Source organism: Aythya ferina (assembly GCF_964211825.1).
Source record: "Aythya ferina genome assembly, chromosome: 5".
NCBI lineage: Eukaryota > Metazoa > Chordata > Aves > Anseriformes > Anatidae > Aythya > Aythya ferina.
Window position 1 is genome coordinate 4,093,437 of NC_140301.1, and position 15,802 is coordinate 4,109,238.

At 35.4% G+C, this 15,802-nt stretch overlaps 1 protein-coding gene across 2 annotated transcripts; it reads right to left on the reverse strand.

The window, feature by feature from the left end:
* Positions 1–6,297: 6,297 nt before the first annotated feature.
* Positions 6,298–15,681, reverse strand: CYP2R1 (cytochrome P450 family 2 subfamily R member 1). 2 transcript variants are annotated; one of them, XM_084521408.1, is made up of 5 exons: positions 15,432–15,681; positions 13,440–13,581; positions 11,234–11,866; positions 8,147–8,278; positions 6,298–7,006 (listed from the first exon to the last, which is right to left on the reverse strand). In XM_084521408.1, exons 1-5 carry the CDS (start codon positions 15,678–15,680, stop codon positions 6,831–6,833), a joined length of 1,332 nt encoding a protein of 443 aa, XP_084377534.1. In that variant the 5' UTR covers position 15,681; the 3' UTR covers positions 6,298–6,830. The 2 variants fall into 2 exon arrangements, with proteins under 2 accessions (XP_084377534.1, XP_084377533.1); XM_084521407.1 differs by having other exon boundaries at positions 7,949–8,278.
* Positions 15,682–15,802: the final 121 nt, after the last annotated feature.

The window sequence follows — 15,802 nt, forward strand, 5'->3', positions numbered from 1 at the left end:
TGTCTTAATGGTTTTGTTGTCCATTTCTACTCTCATTTCTCTAAGACACTTCTGGTTTGCACTTGAAATAATACTTCTGGTTGGTCTTACTTTTGTTATCTTTAATACTCCAAAATAATAGAGTAACTAGCAATTGCTTGTTTTGTTAATGATAGCATTAAGTTAAAGAAAATCATCGCAGTAAAGAAAAAGCTGTTTTTCTTGGGTACTGAGATTTAAAAGTCTGTCCAGAAAATGACTAACTTTAAATGCCATGTTGTGATATGTGCAGGATACTGAATAATGTGTTTAATGCACCTAAGGGATTGACACTTGGTTCTATGTGATACTACAACCACCCTTTAAAAAAGGGCACGTCATGATCAGAGATGTTTGACTGGAAGGTTTCTTTTGGAATCTGTACACTCTGAGTCATCTTTTGATTTCTGTACTGCAAGAGATCATAGGTGATAGCAACCGGTGTCTATGATAGGTTCTACTACCTGGCACAACATTACTAGTTGGCAGAACATTAGTATGTGTGAAACCTAAGAGAGTTAAAAGCTTATACAGAGCAGAAACTTTGTCTTGTGGTTTGCCTGAGGTTTCAGAAAAATAGAAATAGAAATGCTTAACATTAAAACAACAGAGCCTTTTAATAATGATGAGGTGGCATAGTGTTTCAAATGATTCCTATCATTCACCTTGTGATTTGTCCATCTTCTAAGTACCTTGCCAAAAAACAGGTGATGATTCACTCCTGACTCATCTCTCCAGATCAGCAGAACCCTTTGCACCTTGGATGAGATCAAAGTCTTTTCATTTTACTTATAAAGCGGGGACTAATGCTTGGCTTAAGATATATGCATTATAACAAAAATCCAAAAGGTAAGCTTAATATTGCTTATAGCAAGTGAGGAGCAGACTGCTTTCAAACTCATTTGTCACCATGCCAGTTAGGCATGAAAACTTACTCTTGTGTGGTCATTCAAACAGGCTTCTGCGTCTTTTATCATGACATTGATCCTGCTAGTGTTAATTAATCTCTGTGGTATTGTTAATTTATCTGATTCATATGCTAACAAAGGTTCCTCTCAGAGAAGTGAATAAAGAAGCACTATTATTTATCTTAGAGAATGGGTTTATAATCATTTTGTTCTACTCAATGTACATAAGGAATTACCAAAGTATTGTTTCTAATTTCATATGTCACACCCGAGGAAAAGTATGTCCATTAGATAGACTGCTGAATTCCAATACAGATCAGTGTGACCGGTCAGAAACACAGAAGACATGTCCTAAAGAGAGAAGAAGATGATTAAATGAATTCGAGAGATTTTTCTGAGTCTAGAAAAAAATCAGACTTAAGTAATTATATTCAAAGTCTTATAAGGCTGCTTCAAAGAGCAAAGTAATCAGAATAATGTTTTCAGTGTTCATAGTGTTTAGGACAAGTAGTAACAACTTTAAGTTGCAGGAAAGAAGATTCAGGCTTGAGGACTGAGAGTGTGATTCACTGAGAGATATTACCTTAGTGTACAAAGGAAGTCTTATAAACAGCTCTGAGAAAAAAATATATTGCCTGGGTCAGATGAGCGAACTGTATAACTTACTGACCTTATTTCTGGACCTATATGCTAAATACTAGAACTAGAAATAGGATCTCATGTGAATCACTTTAAGGACTAATAAGAAAATGTGCACAATCTTAGAAATATGACAAATACCAACGTTCAAAAAACAGGAATTGGAAGTGTCTACTGACTCAGTGGAACTGTCTACTAATTTTGACTGTACTTTAAAAGAGAAATATATGTAAAATATAATGGGAGAAGATCTGGATTCCTTGAGGATCTTTAAAAAAAACAACTCTTATGCTCCCATGAAGAACAATTAAATGAACTTCCTTACCTATACAGGCACGAGATATCTCATAATTACCTAGGTTTCTCCTGGAAAAATTAGACCAATTTAGTTCTGCTGTGGTGCGTGTTCACGACAAGCATTATTTTAACTGAGTTTATTGTGCAAGTTGAAGACAACCAAAGGGAAGTTGGACTCCCTAAAACTGAATGTGTGTAAAGAAAGTAAACTTTGCTTTAGAATAACTGGAATTCTTTAAGGTGTTTTATCAATAGTGATTCTATTACTTCATTTGCATTCTTTATTGATATGAAATCCTACCTGCATTACCCATATTGGTGAAGGACCTGAACAATATTTGAGTCATCTTTTATTGCCTCATTTTAGTAAGAGCATAAGAGTATTCAGTGTGGACCCTGTTGTCTAGATACTAGCAGTGGGATTAATGTGGTTAAGCATACTAACAAATTAAGTGTCATGTAAAAAGCTCTTTACATATGTTACTTTATATGTACATTACTATATATAATGTATATATGTAATCTCTTTTCATGCTTTTTACAAGTAATAGTTTATACAAATTAAGGATATTTCTTTTAAGATTTTTTAGTACTACCCTGGACGAGCAAGTCAGCAGTTAAAAACAGCAAGGGAAAAATAGTAACTGTATTATGTTTCCTGTTGTATTACTATAGGCTGTTATAAATCACATGTAAAATGTTGGGCAAGCAGCCATCTGCTGCAGTAATAGTAAACTATTGGATTAGATTGCACATTCCTGATTTGCTCCATTATTGTAATAGATTTAATCTATTTGTAATGTTACTTATTCAGAAGAACGTAGCAAACGTAATGTCTCCTGAATTCTGGCAGTCTTCCTAAGAAATGACCACTGTGAGTATGGGTTCTGCCTAATTCTAATCACATTGACATCAAGATAGTTGACAGCCTTCAGAAATATCTAAAAGGATAAACCTAGAAATGGAACAATCTAGTGATCCTCAAATTGTATGAAGGACAGAATAAGGTGTAATTTTTCCAGAAGTTTAATTTGATCTTGATTAGACAAAGGCTTCAAATTATGAAGCCCAATGCCTAAACAACACCTCCGATATCTAATTGCTATGAAAGTCTATGTCTGTACCTTTAAAGATCAATTTATCCTGAGAATTTGTCCTCACTATGCAGGCAACCACAGAATCCAATTATGACATACCAAATCAAGAAACAGTTTGCTTGATATGTAAACTCAGGCTGCTTTAACACTTGAATAACTAGTAGAAATATGGAATTCAGAATGAACAGTACACTTTAAAAAGGTGATGATTGAGATGGGAGATTATTGTGACTACAGTTTACACCTCATGCTGAAGGCAATTCAAATTATAAGCAGAGAACAGGAGAAATGTCTGATAACTGATTTTAAAATTTCTATAACTATCCAGGGATATCCTCACTGTTAGTTAGATATCTAATTCTTCATCTACAGCAGTTTCAATGTATTCACCTGCTTCCTAGCTCAAAGATATTTCAGCTTGACTTCTCTTTCTGTTCTTTCCTACTAACTGAAGAGATCTTTTATCAACTTTTTCTCTCTGTATAGATGGCGGTAGACTGTAATCAGGTCACTTAATCACGTGTTTGATAAATGAAGCAAATGAATTGTCTTGAATGTATGACTAGCCAATATGTTCTACAGTACATTTCTGTGGTGTATATTCTGGAAACATGCTTGAGCCCCCAATTTATCCATAAGCTGTCAAACAGTGCCCATATATCACCAAGTCTGAAATAATAAATCATGCTGATTTGGAACCATATTGGCTTAGACACAGTGCTACCCTCATATGATCACATAGTATTTGGTCAGCTCATAAATAAGTAGAAGTACCTTGCAGCAAGCCAGAATATACAGCATAAGCACATTCTAAGTTATTCTTACAGCATTATAGGAACACAGCCACATTTTAAACACTCCTTTAAATATAGACAACAGATCAGGACAGTATTTGAGGAATGCTTGTGCCAGCATCAAATATATATGTGGCTTCTGTATCCTCACTCAATATTCTGTCAACGCAAGATCTTTTGGCTGCAGAGTTAAAGTGCATGTTTACCTATCCACCATGAATCCGAACCTCTTTTAAGAATTATAGCATTACAATATGGATTACACTGTAAGGTATGAAATACAGCAAATTGACAGTGGAGTAAGTGATAGAAACAGAACCTGGAATCAGCAAAGTTGAAGGATTAGGAGTTCTTAATGGGTATAGAAATTTGAACATGACATGAACAACAACAGAACATAAACAACCCCAAAACAATACCCACCAAACCCTTTCAGTAATACTGACCATTCCTTAAAGGGAATAATGTAAGTATTAAGAATGCAACAATGCTAGTAAAAATGATGAAAAGATAAACTATGCAGGAAGTACTTGGTCTGCATTTGGGGAAAAAAAAATTAACCAATGTATTTTTAACACAAAATAAATGCTTTAATACCAAAAGAATGATAAATAGCAGGTAGTTATGCTACATATTTCCACTCTAAAACATTCACTGGGGAATTCTCAGCACCTAGCTGTCTATTCATGTTCATTACAATTCAGTCTTGGTGTAACGGGGAAATAGCAGAGGACTGGAAAAACTAATATGTCAATATTTCAAATGATTAAATTGGATGATTAGGATAATTCTAAGTCAGATACCTGAGGGAAAATAATAATAATAAAAAAAGTTGATACTGAATGAAACATAACTAATGCTATAGAGAAGATAGTTTGTCAGATGTATTTGATTGTTTGAACGAGACTGTAAATTGGCAGATAATCATAACAGTTCTCATTAATATTCTAAGGCTTTTATAAGGTATTTTGATTTAGAAACCAGAATGGCACATAATCAATACAGTTCTCATTAAATGGATTTAAGACCAGCCAAGAATTATTTCTCAAAGGGAAAAGGGAATTATCACTGGCCAGCTGTGTTTTCAGTGTAGCCCTACAAGAAATACCTCTTGATTATTTTGTAACCCCTCCCCCCTTCAATTTAGATTATTTGAAACACGTTCTAACCAAATATCAAGCAGCAAAACTCTAGCTGTGAGTGGGTATCAGAATTCCCATAAGTCCAGAACTGTAGCTCTGAAAACTCTTTTTTCCATTCCATTTTTCTGCATGCTAAAGGGACCTACATTTTGTAGATCACACTATTTTTACATAAACACTTCAGAAGTATCCACCATCTACTCACGCTGACAACAGAAAAGTCTCAGTTTTAACTGTATTAAGAACCTCAGCAGCTGTCTCATCCCTATACACCCTGTATGCCAAAATCTTAGGAGCAGATTGTTTGCAACTTCCATGGTGTGTCAAATACACAGCAAGAAGGCTGACACCTCTTTTTTTTTTTTCTTTTTTTTTTTTTTTTTTTCTTTAGAAATCTTATATCTCTACAGAAAAGCAGTTGGTCAGCAAGAGGATTTGATAGTCTTCCTTCCCTCTTCAGAGCACCAGAAATACGCATTTCAGATGATCCCTGTGGGACACGTGAGTCTGACTACCCTCTGACAGGGTAAGTAATTTAATTTGGACCTGCTGCATTTTAAGTCAACAGACTATTATATAAGTGGACTGTCATTACCTCTATTTGACCTTCCTCTTTTGTTATCTCCAAAGAAAGGAAGCATTTCTACTCAGTATAAGCCAGAAACATCAAGTGAGAAGAAAAATGACAAATTCCTGCCTTTGAACTTTCCCACAGCTCCGAGTCAAAGCAAAAGCTGCATAAACAGCAAGCCTAATACTCAGCCATGTTCATAAATAGCTGTTTGCTCAGTGTGTGTTTTTCACTGAACTCTATTCTGAAGTCCCACTACTCCCCACACAATGCAGACTTGTGCACCACATTCAGAGTATCAGGTTCTCCTGTAGGACCTGTGTTCTAAGTTTATGTCTACCAATAACCATAAAGCAATAGCTGTCAAACAGAATCAAAAATGAGGCTGGTAGAAGTAGTTTTTGGGCTTACAGCTTGTGTTTAAAATCCATTTAAATACTTGTTTCTCCTTACCCTACTCTATTGCCCCTCCTCAAAAAAAAAAAAAAAAAAGTCTCTTTTCTTGTCAGTCTCATTATCAGCTTATTTTCTTGACTTATAGCATATTTGCATGTGGCAATGGTAACACAAATACTTTTTTCTAGACTACTTAGGAAGAGCTTAATGATTACATAATGCTTTGTGTAGGGAGGCAGTGGAGGACCCGTGTCTGGAAATGCAATAAACTGGCAAAGAAGATTGCTGTAACTGTCATGAGCATGGGAATAATGGAACACTTTGCGTATGTTACTAAATGAGAAACAAGCCATAAAAGATCTTAAAAGTGAATTCACACAGTTATCGGACTCACTAGAAAATGAAGACCAACTAGGAAGATTGGGCAAGGAGAAGTAATGAAGAAAACGTTTTAATTGTCAATTTGTTTGTCAAGGCTGGAAATAATAGTTTTTTTTTTTTTTTTTTTTTTTTTTATTACATACAGTTAAATAGGTATCTTTAAAACCTTTTTAGCAATGTAAATGTAATTGAGAATTATAAAGAACTGCTTTGCTGGAATAGTGTGTATGGGATTTCTATAGATAAATCGCAGCATAAAAAATTTGGAGCAATATACTACATGTTTATAAAAATATCCTCTCAAGTAAAATAGCTTGCAAAGAAATATTTTTTAAAAAATATGGAGTGAAAATATCAACTTTAGACACAGGATGTGCTGTATGTTTTTGCTTTTTTACATATATATGAAAACAAAGTAGAAAAAAAAAACAAACACATAAACTTGTGTACAAATACATGTAGCCACAGTTTAAGTTCTTAAATTTTTTTGTTCTTCCAACATGAATACATTTAGACATAGAAGGCAAGTGGTTCCTCAGCTGTAACTTGGAGCATTTTATTCCACCTGACAGTCTAGATACTTCTCTTCATCGTCGTTCTGCACAAATGAGGTATGGCTGTGGTTGTAATGTCATGCCTAACCTCGGTTTGAGATCTGGAATCACACCATGAGGAAAACACAGATGAAATCGTTGTAGTAATGAAGTGAAAAACAAAAACATTTCCATTCGAGCTAGCTGTTCTCCAAGACAATGTCTTCTTCCTGGATTGGAAAAAAAGTGTTTGAAAAAAAACACTTTAAACATTAATTAATTAATGTTTAAACATAAACTGAATAAGAATGGTCATTTCTATTCTAAGGGAAATAGTGGTTTTGTAAGACAGATGAATGGATAACAAAACATAGAAGTAATAAGGTAGAATAATCAAAACAAAACAACAAAAAAAAATACCACACCATAACCATAATAAAATATGTAATAAAGATAGAATTCATTACATCTAACTTTAGCCATGTAGAAGTTGTGCATCTAGTCCAAGAAAATTGTCTTGGCTCCATTTATTTCTTGGAGAAAGTGTATCTCAGATTGTAAAGTAAGTAATCCTCTACACAGGGTACGTCTTTTTATGGACTGCAGCTAGGCAGTAAGCTTATGCTAAACAAGTAATTTTTAGGTTGCTAATTATATGAGAGGTAAATGGTCCCCCTTTAGAAGCACCATATGATGCCTATAAAGATAACTTAGGACTCCAAGAATATTTCCTTGGGGGCAGAAAGCAGTGTTATAATCTGACCCCCAAGGTAATTTGGAATAATACCTGCAATTTCTGGTGCTGACCGAAGTGCTGAAATTTGAAAACAGGGTGTGCAAATCACCTGTATGCAACGAATTCAACAGCAAGTGACTATCTCCATTAATCATGTAACAAAGAGCATTTAGGTACTACAATGATATGATGTATATAGACTCCCCAGTTAAGGATACTATGCAGTCTCTTTTGTTAGTTTATATAATAATAAGGGTATTATTCAAAAATCTGCTATGTCCAGAATGCATGATATTTAATATAGCTTTAAAATAGCTGTTTCATCAGAACTGTGGACATTTTATATCATGCTGTCCATTCCTGATTAATTGCTATAAATTCCGTGCTGTACATTCCTAGATTTATGAAAAGGAACAGTTGAAGCAATGGCTCATACCTAGTGAAAAAGGAACAAATGCATCTTTTTTGACAAACTGCCCACTGCTGTCCAAAAACCTCTCTGGAGAAAATACTTCTGGGTTGCTCCAGTATTTTTCATCAAAATGTACAGAGTAGAGGTTTGTAATGACTGTAGTGCCTTCAGGAATAGAGTAACCACGCACGACAGTATCTTTAGAAGTTGCGTGAAAAATACCTAGCGGAACTATGTTACAGAATCGCAGAACTTCATGTAGAACAGCCTCAGTGTATGGCATTTTACATTTCTCTTCTAAAGAAGGCATTTTGTTTGGGCCAATGACCAAATCGATTTCTTTTTGAACTTGCCCTGTTAGGAAAAGGAATAAAAGCAAGTTGTTTATTGAATAATATTCTGCATATTTTCTAGCTTAAAAACATACTTTTAAAAGAATACTGAAATATTAAATACCTTATACAAAATATAGTAGCTTATAAGCATTTAGACTCTTGTTTTCTTCCTCTAGCTAGTAGGAATTCTTAGCATATATACCAGTAATCTTCATTTAAAGAGCAACTATTAAAAAGTGAAAATATGCTTTGACATACTCTTTTTCACTTGGGATACCTTTATTTCTGGAGCTCTTCAAAATGAAGGAAACAAGCATGACACTGCAAAGATAATGTACTTGAGTAATGTACTAGAGTACCTGAGTGGACATAAATAACACTGAAATTACCTACTTAAGATTTCATTTGTATAATTCTGCTGATTCTTTGAAATTGTCATAGTGTAAAGTCATTTACTCTTGAAATGAAAATAACTCTCATTGTAGCATATCAGGTAAGAGGGACAGCTATAGCTAGATTCTGAATTTAACTGAAAAGGAACAAATTCAATCAGTCTCTGTTTTTAAGTTATTTGAAAAATTAACTTAACAGGCATAAGGTCATTATTTAAATAATCTCAAAGGCATCCAGACCTCTTTTCTTCCCTCCCCCCCACAATACACCTTTTTTGTTGAAACTGTCAAAAAGCTCCAAACTAAAACAAAACTGATTTATTTTATTTTATTTTATTTTTTACAGTTCATGTGGGATTGATAGTAAAAATCTGGGAAATGACAGAAAAATTCTACCAGAATGACCAGGTTCTTCAACCTGAAGTGACAACATTTCACATAAAAATACAAAGCTGAGAAGCAGCTTAGTGAAAATACATTCTGTAATGCCGTGATGTATAAGTATACATCATGATACATTGTAATAAGGTAATAGCAATCTTTACTTTTACGCAGGTGAACTGAATTTGAATTCTGAATCAGTAACTTTATATCATAAGATCTGCAATCAGAAGATTATTTCAGGTAAATGGATCTCTACAAAACTCTAATGTTATGTAGAGATAAAACTACGTTTTCCTGATCTCTATTGAATGAGTATCTTGGTCAGCTCTTAACAGAGGAGTAAGGATGTTCTTAGTTAACATTATCCTATCGATTACTTATGGCACTCAATATACTGTTTTTTCAGCTAAATATAGAGAATTTATATATGCAACCTAAACCTTAAGTATCCTTAATCAGATAATATATTTTTAAATTTTATTGAATGTTTTTTCTTTTTTTTTTTTGGTAGACTTTCTAGTTTTACTATGTCGAGCATAAAGATGAATCAGTGGAACTTAGAAGCATATAAGCAATATTTATTTTTTTAGACCCTTCTGTTTTAAAACCTCTGAAGTATGCTTCTTGTTTAAAAATAGCAATCTTAGTTTTAAGCTCCCACAAAATAATATTAGTTGTACTCAGTGAACTGAAAGTAGGTATTTCTCCTTAGAATGTCTATCAAAGTTTTTACAAAAAACATTTCAAGTCCTGCTACAGCTTACTTTTAATCCTAAACTAGAAGATGAAAATTGCCTGATTTTTAATCTTTAACCAGTTACCTCATGTTCAATGAATTAATCAGCTAACTAAAATCATTGAACAAATGAAAATAAGAAAATATGTAAGAAATTATGGCTGTAAGAAGACATTGAGAAAACTTTAGTTCTACTTAACCAAATATTTTACCCAGCTCAATGAATATGAAACCAAAAACAATTATCGTAACAGCAATAAAAAAAAAAAACTTTGGCATCAATTTTCTATATTTAATCTGAATGCTTTTTACTGTTTATTGAAAGTCAGGTCTTGACATATGTTTTCATTGTTACATATTTTAATGTTCAGTGTGTTTTTTAAATAGAGCTGTATTTGCCTTAAATATAAAAGTTTATCAAATTTAAAAAGAATAATTATGTTTTGTCCACTTTATTTAAATTTTAAAAATATATATATTATATAGCTGAGAAAATGAGAAGGTGCAGTTATATACCCACTACCATGAGAACATTATCTTTCATTTACAACGATATCTGGCTCCTATGCAGAACTTAACATCCTTATAGACATGGGTAGTGTTTCATCCCTAATCTAAAATAATGGTGTTCAAATTGATGTTAGAGCAATATTATTTGGTCAAAGCATAAATAGTAACTTTCCAAGTTTGAGTCATCTAGGCTGCTTTTTCTCAAAATACTAAAAGTCCCTAGCTGAACTTAGCACTTCTAAGATTTTGATAGGAAAAGCAAAACTGTAAGCAGTGAAACAAGAAGTGTTACTACTCACTTCTAATATACAAACTTCTACACAAAGTGGCTGGGCTGATACTCAAACATCTAGTGCTGCCTTACTTCAGAATGTCTGTAACATATCTTATATTTTTGAAATGCTTTTTTTCTTTCTTCTAGAAGTATAAATATACTCGTCTGTGACACCTACATCTATTTTGAGTGGAGGCACTTAAGGATAAATGAAATTGTACCTAAGCAGTTATCCAAAACATTTTTGCTGATGTTTTTACATTGTATTTATTTAGTTTATTATTTTTATACATATTTGCATTTCTTTATTATTTTACTACATAGACCTAGTGCACCTGCCAACCAATATTAAGCACCATAATGCTAAATTTAAATATATTAGAAATAATTTATGGAAAAAAAATCAAAGCTCCATAAAAAGTTTTAAAACAAAATTTAATAATAGAATCTAAGATGCTATCATCAATACTATCAATGCTTCAATTTTGATATCTTCATCTGCAAATAAACTCAGCTTTGCACATCTGTCCATAGCATATTTGGAAAATGATGAAGTACAGTAATATATACAAACCTTCATTTTTAGTTACAAGTATGGATAACTTCACTATTTTGAAAAAGCATTTTAAATCGGCAATTGGAAAGTGTATCAGTTCCTCAAAATATCAGCATTCTTACCTTGAATGTGTGGATAAAGAGCCATAAATAACACTGCCCATCTTAAAACATTTGTTGTGGTTTCTGTCCCAGCTATGATGAGTTCTCCAACAGAGAAAATTAAGTTTTCTCTTGAATATGTAGATTCTGGATCATTTTCATTGCAGTCCATCTCATCTAAATATGCATCTACAAAATGTCGAGGTGACTGAGGCTTCCTATTTTCAGAGACACGTTCAATAAGCTCATGAAGAAAGTCATAGACTTCAGCTGCATTTTTAAACAGCTGCTGGTGTTTCCCAAATGGCAAGATACCAATCCACGGAAAAGCATTATATAAAAATACGGAAGCGCTAGCAGCTAATTCAATATTTTCACTAAAAATCTCAATCATGTGCTGAAATTCAGTATCTTCATATGTAAAACGTTCTCCAAAAATAATCAGATTAGTGATGTTTGAAACGGCATTTGTTATCAAGTGCTTAAGATCAAATGGTCTGCCTTTGTATGTATCAATGGCATCAAGAAAAAACACAGATTCTTCAGAAATTTTGTGTTCAAAAGATCTTTGACCATATCCAAAAATTCGAAAGGTATTTACAGCTAATTTGCGATGCTCTGTCCATCCTCTGCCATATTTACTGTTCAGTAAGCCTGAAAAAATATTTTGACACAGTATTTTATGCAGTGCTTTATTTTTCCCCCATAAGATGATAGAATTATTTAACATATCAATCCACTCTAAGAGTATATTACTATCGATAGAATGAACCATTAAATGATTACTGAAACAATCTCTCTGCCTCAAAGTTGAATTAAACTTGCCTAAGCTACTCCTGACAAACATTTGCCTAACCTATGCAAGCAGGTTAACAGACATTGTATCCTTATGTAGAGGCATATCTGATCTGTTTGGAAACATTCTGTGTTTGTGAAAATTTGGACTAAGATAGAACAGCTGCTATGGGTACTTTCACACAGCAAAATGCAACGCAACTATAATGACAACAGGTACACCAAGAGTATTTTGATACCCATCAAGACAAAAAACATTTTAGCAATCAAAACACAAGCCCTTCTGGGACCTAACACATATACTAACACGTAGTAAAGCCCATATCTTCCTTTCTTCACTGAAGTTCTCACTCACTTATTATTAAAGTAGCATATCCTATAAACAAAAGTTAAGAAGTGAAATTGGTAATAAAAAAATCAAAAAGATCCTTCCTATTAAACTTGAATTCAAATACTGAATATTATCAAAGCTATCTTTTATCAGAGTTCTTCTTCTGACAAACATCTTTGAAGACAACACAGCTCCTGAATGTTAATTAAGATACTCAAGTTAAACACAGTAAAGTTAATTAAGCCCTCTAAGCAAAGAAAAAAAAAGAATACTGAACTAAGGAAGGAACAGGGTACAATTTTTAATGATGTGGCTGAAATCTGTGTAAAGCAACGAAAAACAGCTATTACAAAACAGATGTTACTAAGCCAAGCATAAAAGACAGAAAACAAAAACAAACAAACAAACAAAAAACACAAAATTGAATCACCAAGGAGAAATACTGACCTATTTAACCACAGAACGTAAGGTTCTGCTGCAGCTCTTAAACTCCTCAAATTCCTTAAGTTCCTCATACAACTTTATTTGAATGTTAGAGGCCCATCTAATATAGATCTTAATAGGAAGGCCACAGAAATCATATTTGCCTACTTAAAAGGCCCAAGTCTACACAAAAGACAAGATGTAACAAAATACGTTCCTCAAATGTATTTGAAGAGTTCTAATAATGGGTAAAACATGTCCTAAACATGTCCTAAACAATTTGAAGAGTTCTAATAATGGGTACTAAGTTTAGCTACTTAAGAAGATGTTTTCACTACTCATAGCCAAATAATAAACTAAGAGATGCTTCAAACTCAGGATCACCGGGAACAGAGAAAATGGCTCAGAAACTGATAGTAACCGAGTGGGGAGGAGAGAGCATGGAGACAAAAAAATGAAACACATTTTGCTATGGAATTTAGTCCAAGAATGACAATCCTTTCCAGATATCTTAAGCATTAAGTGTTTCATGAAAAAAAAAGAAAGCGTTTCATGAGATTTAAAAAAACAAACAAAAAAGTGGAGAAAACAGCTAATGCACATGTTTATGTGATCATAAACACAAATGAAGTCTAATGGACAAAAACTGCATTTCTGTTTGAAGACACTAGCACTTACCTCCCATGTTTGTCAACTTCTTAAACAAGGGAAGAGATGGTCTATCTGCAAAAATTTCGCTTTGATGAACAAGGCATTCTTTTACTGCATCATAGCCATTCAGCACAATAGCAGATATACCACCCAGATCAAGGCTGAAAATCTGTGGAGAAAAAAATAATAAATGCTATTACAAGCAAATCTTAAGAACAAATAACGAAAGCAAGCAAAACAAGTAATGAAAAAGTGAAACAATGTTAAACGTCAATGGAAAATACAATCTTCATAAATATAATAATAACTTCAGTAGGGCATATAGGTAACCAGAGAGTTCTGCTAGTGATACAATAGTGGCATCATAGAGTTTGTTGTGAGCTGGTTTACTCTGTCAAACGATATAGTAAATTAGCCCACGCTACACTCTGCTTTGCAGTGCACCTAATGTGACGAGACCTCCACAGTAAGGACCAGGGATGCTTTTATATAGTCATTACAAAAATGTGAGTCAGGTACCACAATGTATGTAATTCAGAAAAAAAAAATCTTTTCCCCTAACATTAGTAGGCATAAGGTATATCTTCTATAAAAGACCTAGAGATAAAATATTTGTATTGGCTACTTCCTTAATTTGGTGAGACTATTTCCACAGAAGGCAGGGAAGTCTCACTGTTGTTAGCTGTTTCTCCTCCCTTCCTTAGTAAAGGTAAATTCCAGTAGCTTAATTTGGTTATGGACGTTGTGACAGAAGCTACAAGTTATCGCAAAGACTTCCATCGCTCTGCAGTAGCAGATGTAGAAGTGGTGTCAGTTGTGAAAACAACCAAGCTGCATCTAGTCCTTTCTGTCTCTGAAACTGGACACCAGCTTACTTTGCACAGGCTCCCCAAGACCCATCAGATGACAGATGTGAGAGCCATGATGACAGCCAACAAATGATAGCATAGCCCAGCTAGTCCCATCACCTGTTTCCAGAAGTGGTCAGCACTAGATGCTTTGGAGAAAGGTGCAATACATCCTGCAGAAGGCACATACAGGATAAACAAAATGAAAAATTTATCCTACGGTTCAAAAAATTTAAAATGAGGCTAAACTCTGAAGACTAAAATTCTATATCCCTTTCCATACTTTTCTGAGCATTATAAATCACGTATTTTTTACTTTCACAAATCCTTATTTTTTCTTTATCTCAGCATGGTTGGACACCATTATATGAAGAATTAAGGAGCACTAGTCTAGTAATGCATTCTGTGAAGACTATTTCATTTTAGCAAACTTGAATTTTTCACTGCTACAAATGCTCTTTTTATGTGACGAGAAGAAACTCGTCGTATACTTCTTGAGAGCATCTGTCATTTTTGCATACTGTAGTCATAGCTTATTTATTATGCTTCCTTGAATACAAAATGTCATTTTAAAAAAGATCATTTATTTTTTTTATAAAAGATCATTTTGTCGATCTTTTTCAGAGCTCCCCATATCCTGATCTGCCTCCTTCAAGCGCCCCCAGATTCTGCAGGATCTTTGGCAACAGCAGGGGCACAGAACTGCAGGCAGCATTACAGGCAAGTGGAAACCTGAGCTTATTTAACGATGTATTTTCCTTCCTATTTCTAATCCGTTCAGGTGAATGCTTTCCTTGAAACACTTTTACTTTTTCCTTTTGCCAAAACGAAAGAAAGAAATGAGGAGATGCCCCTATCCTTTTGTTTCTCCCATTGATGTCCCGCTAGGAGATCAATTTTTTTTTTTTTTTTTCCATGAAGCGTGTAAGAACAGACTGGTAGGAAACAGCTGAGAAACAACAAAGCACCCCCCTGCCTATGCACATAAACTGCAAGCAGATACCCGACTATCCCCCTAGAGGCCCTTCCCAGCAGCGCCCCCCTAGCCCGTGCCCCGCCGGGGATGCTCCCGGGGCCGCTGCCCGCCAGGGGGAGCCGCGCTCCCATCCCGCAGCGCGGCCCCGCTCCCTGCCCCCGGCCCTAACCCCGGTCCCGGTCCCGGTCCCGGTACCTGCCCGTGGATGTGGCTCTGCCGCCTCATGTAGACGTGCGGCTGCTCCGCGCCCAGGGCGTGGATGTTGCCGATGAGGGGCAGCCCCGCGGGGCCGGGGGGGAAGCCGGGCGGCCGCCGCTGCTTCAGCAGCTGCCGCACCACCAGCGCGGCCAGCAGCGCCAGCGGCAGCAGCAGCAGCAGCAGCGGCGGTGGCAGCAGCCGCCCTCCGCCCTCTCCCGGCCCCGCGTCCCCCGCCGCCGCCCGCATCTCGCCGCTTCCTCCTGCCGCCGTCCGGCCCCGTCCCGTCCCGTCGCGTCCCGTCCCGTCCCATCCCGCCGCCCCATTGGGCTGATTGGCCCTCGGCGGCGCCGCCCCACGCGTCAGCCGGC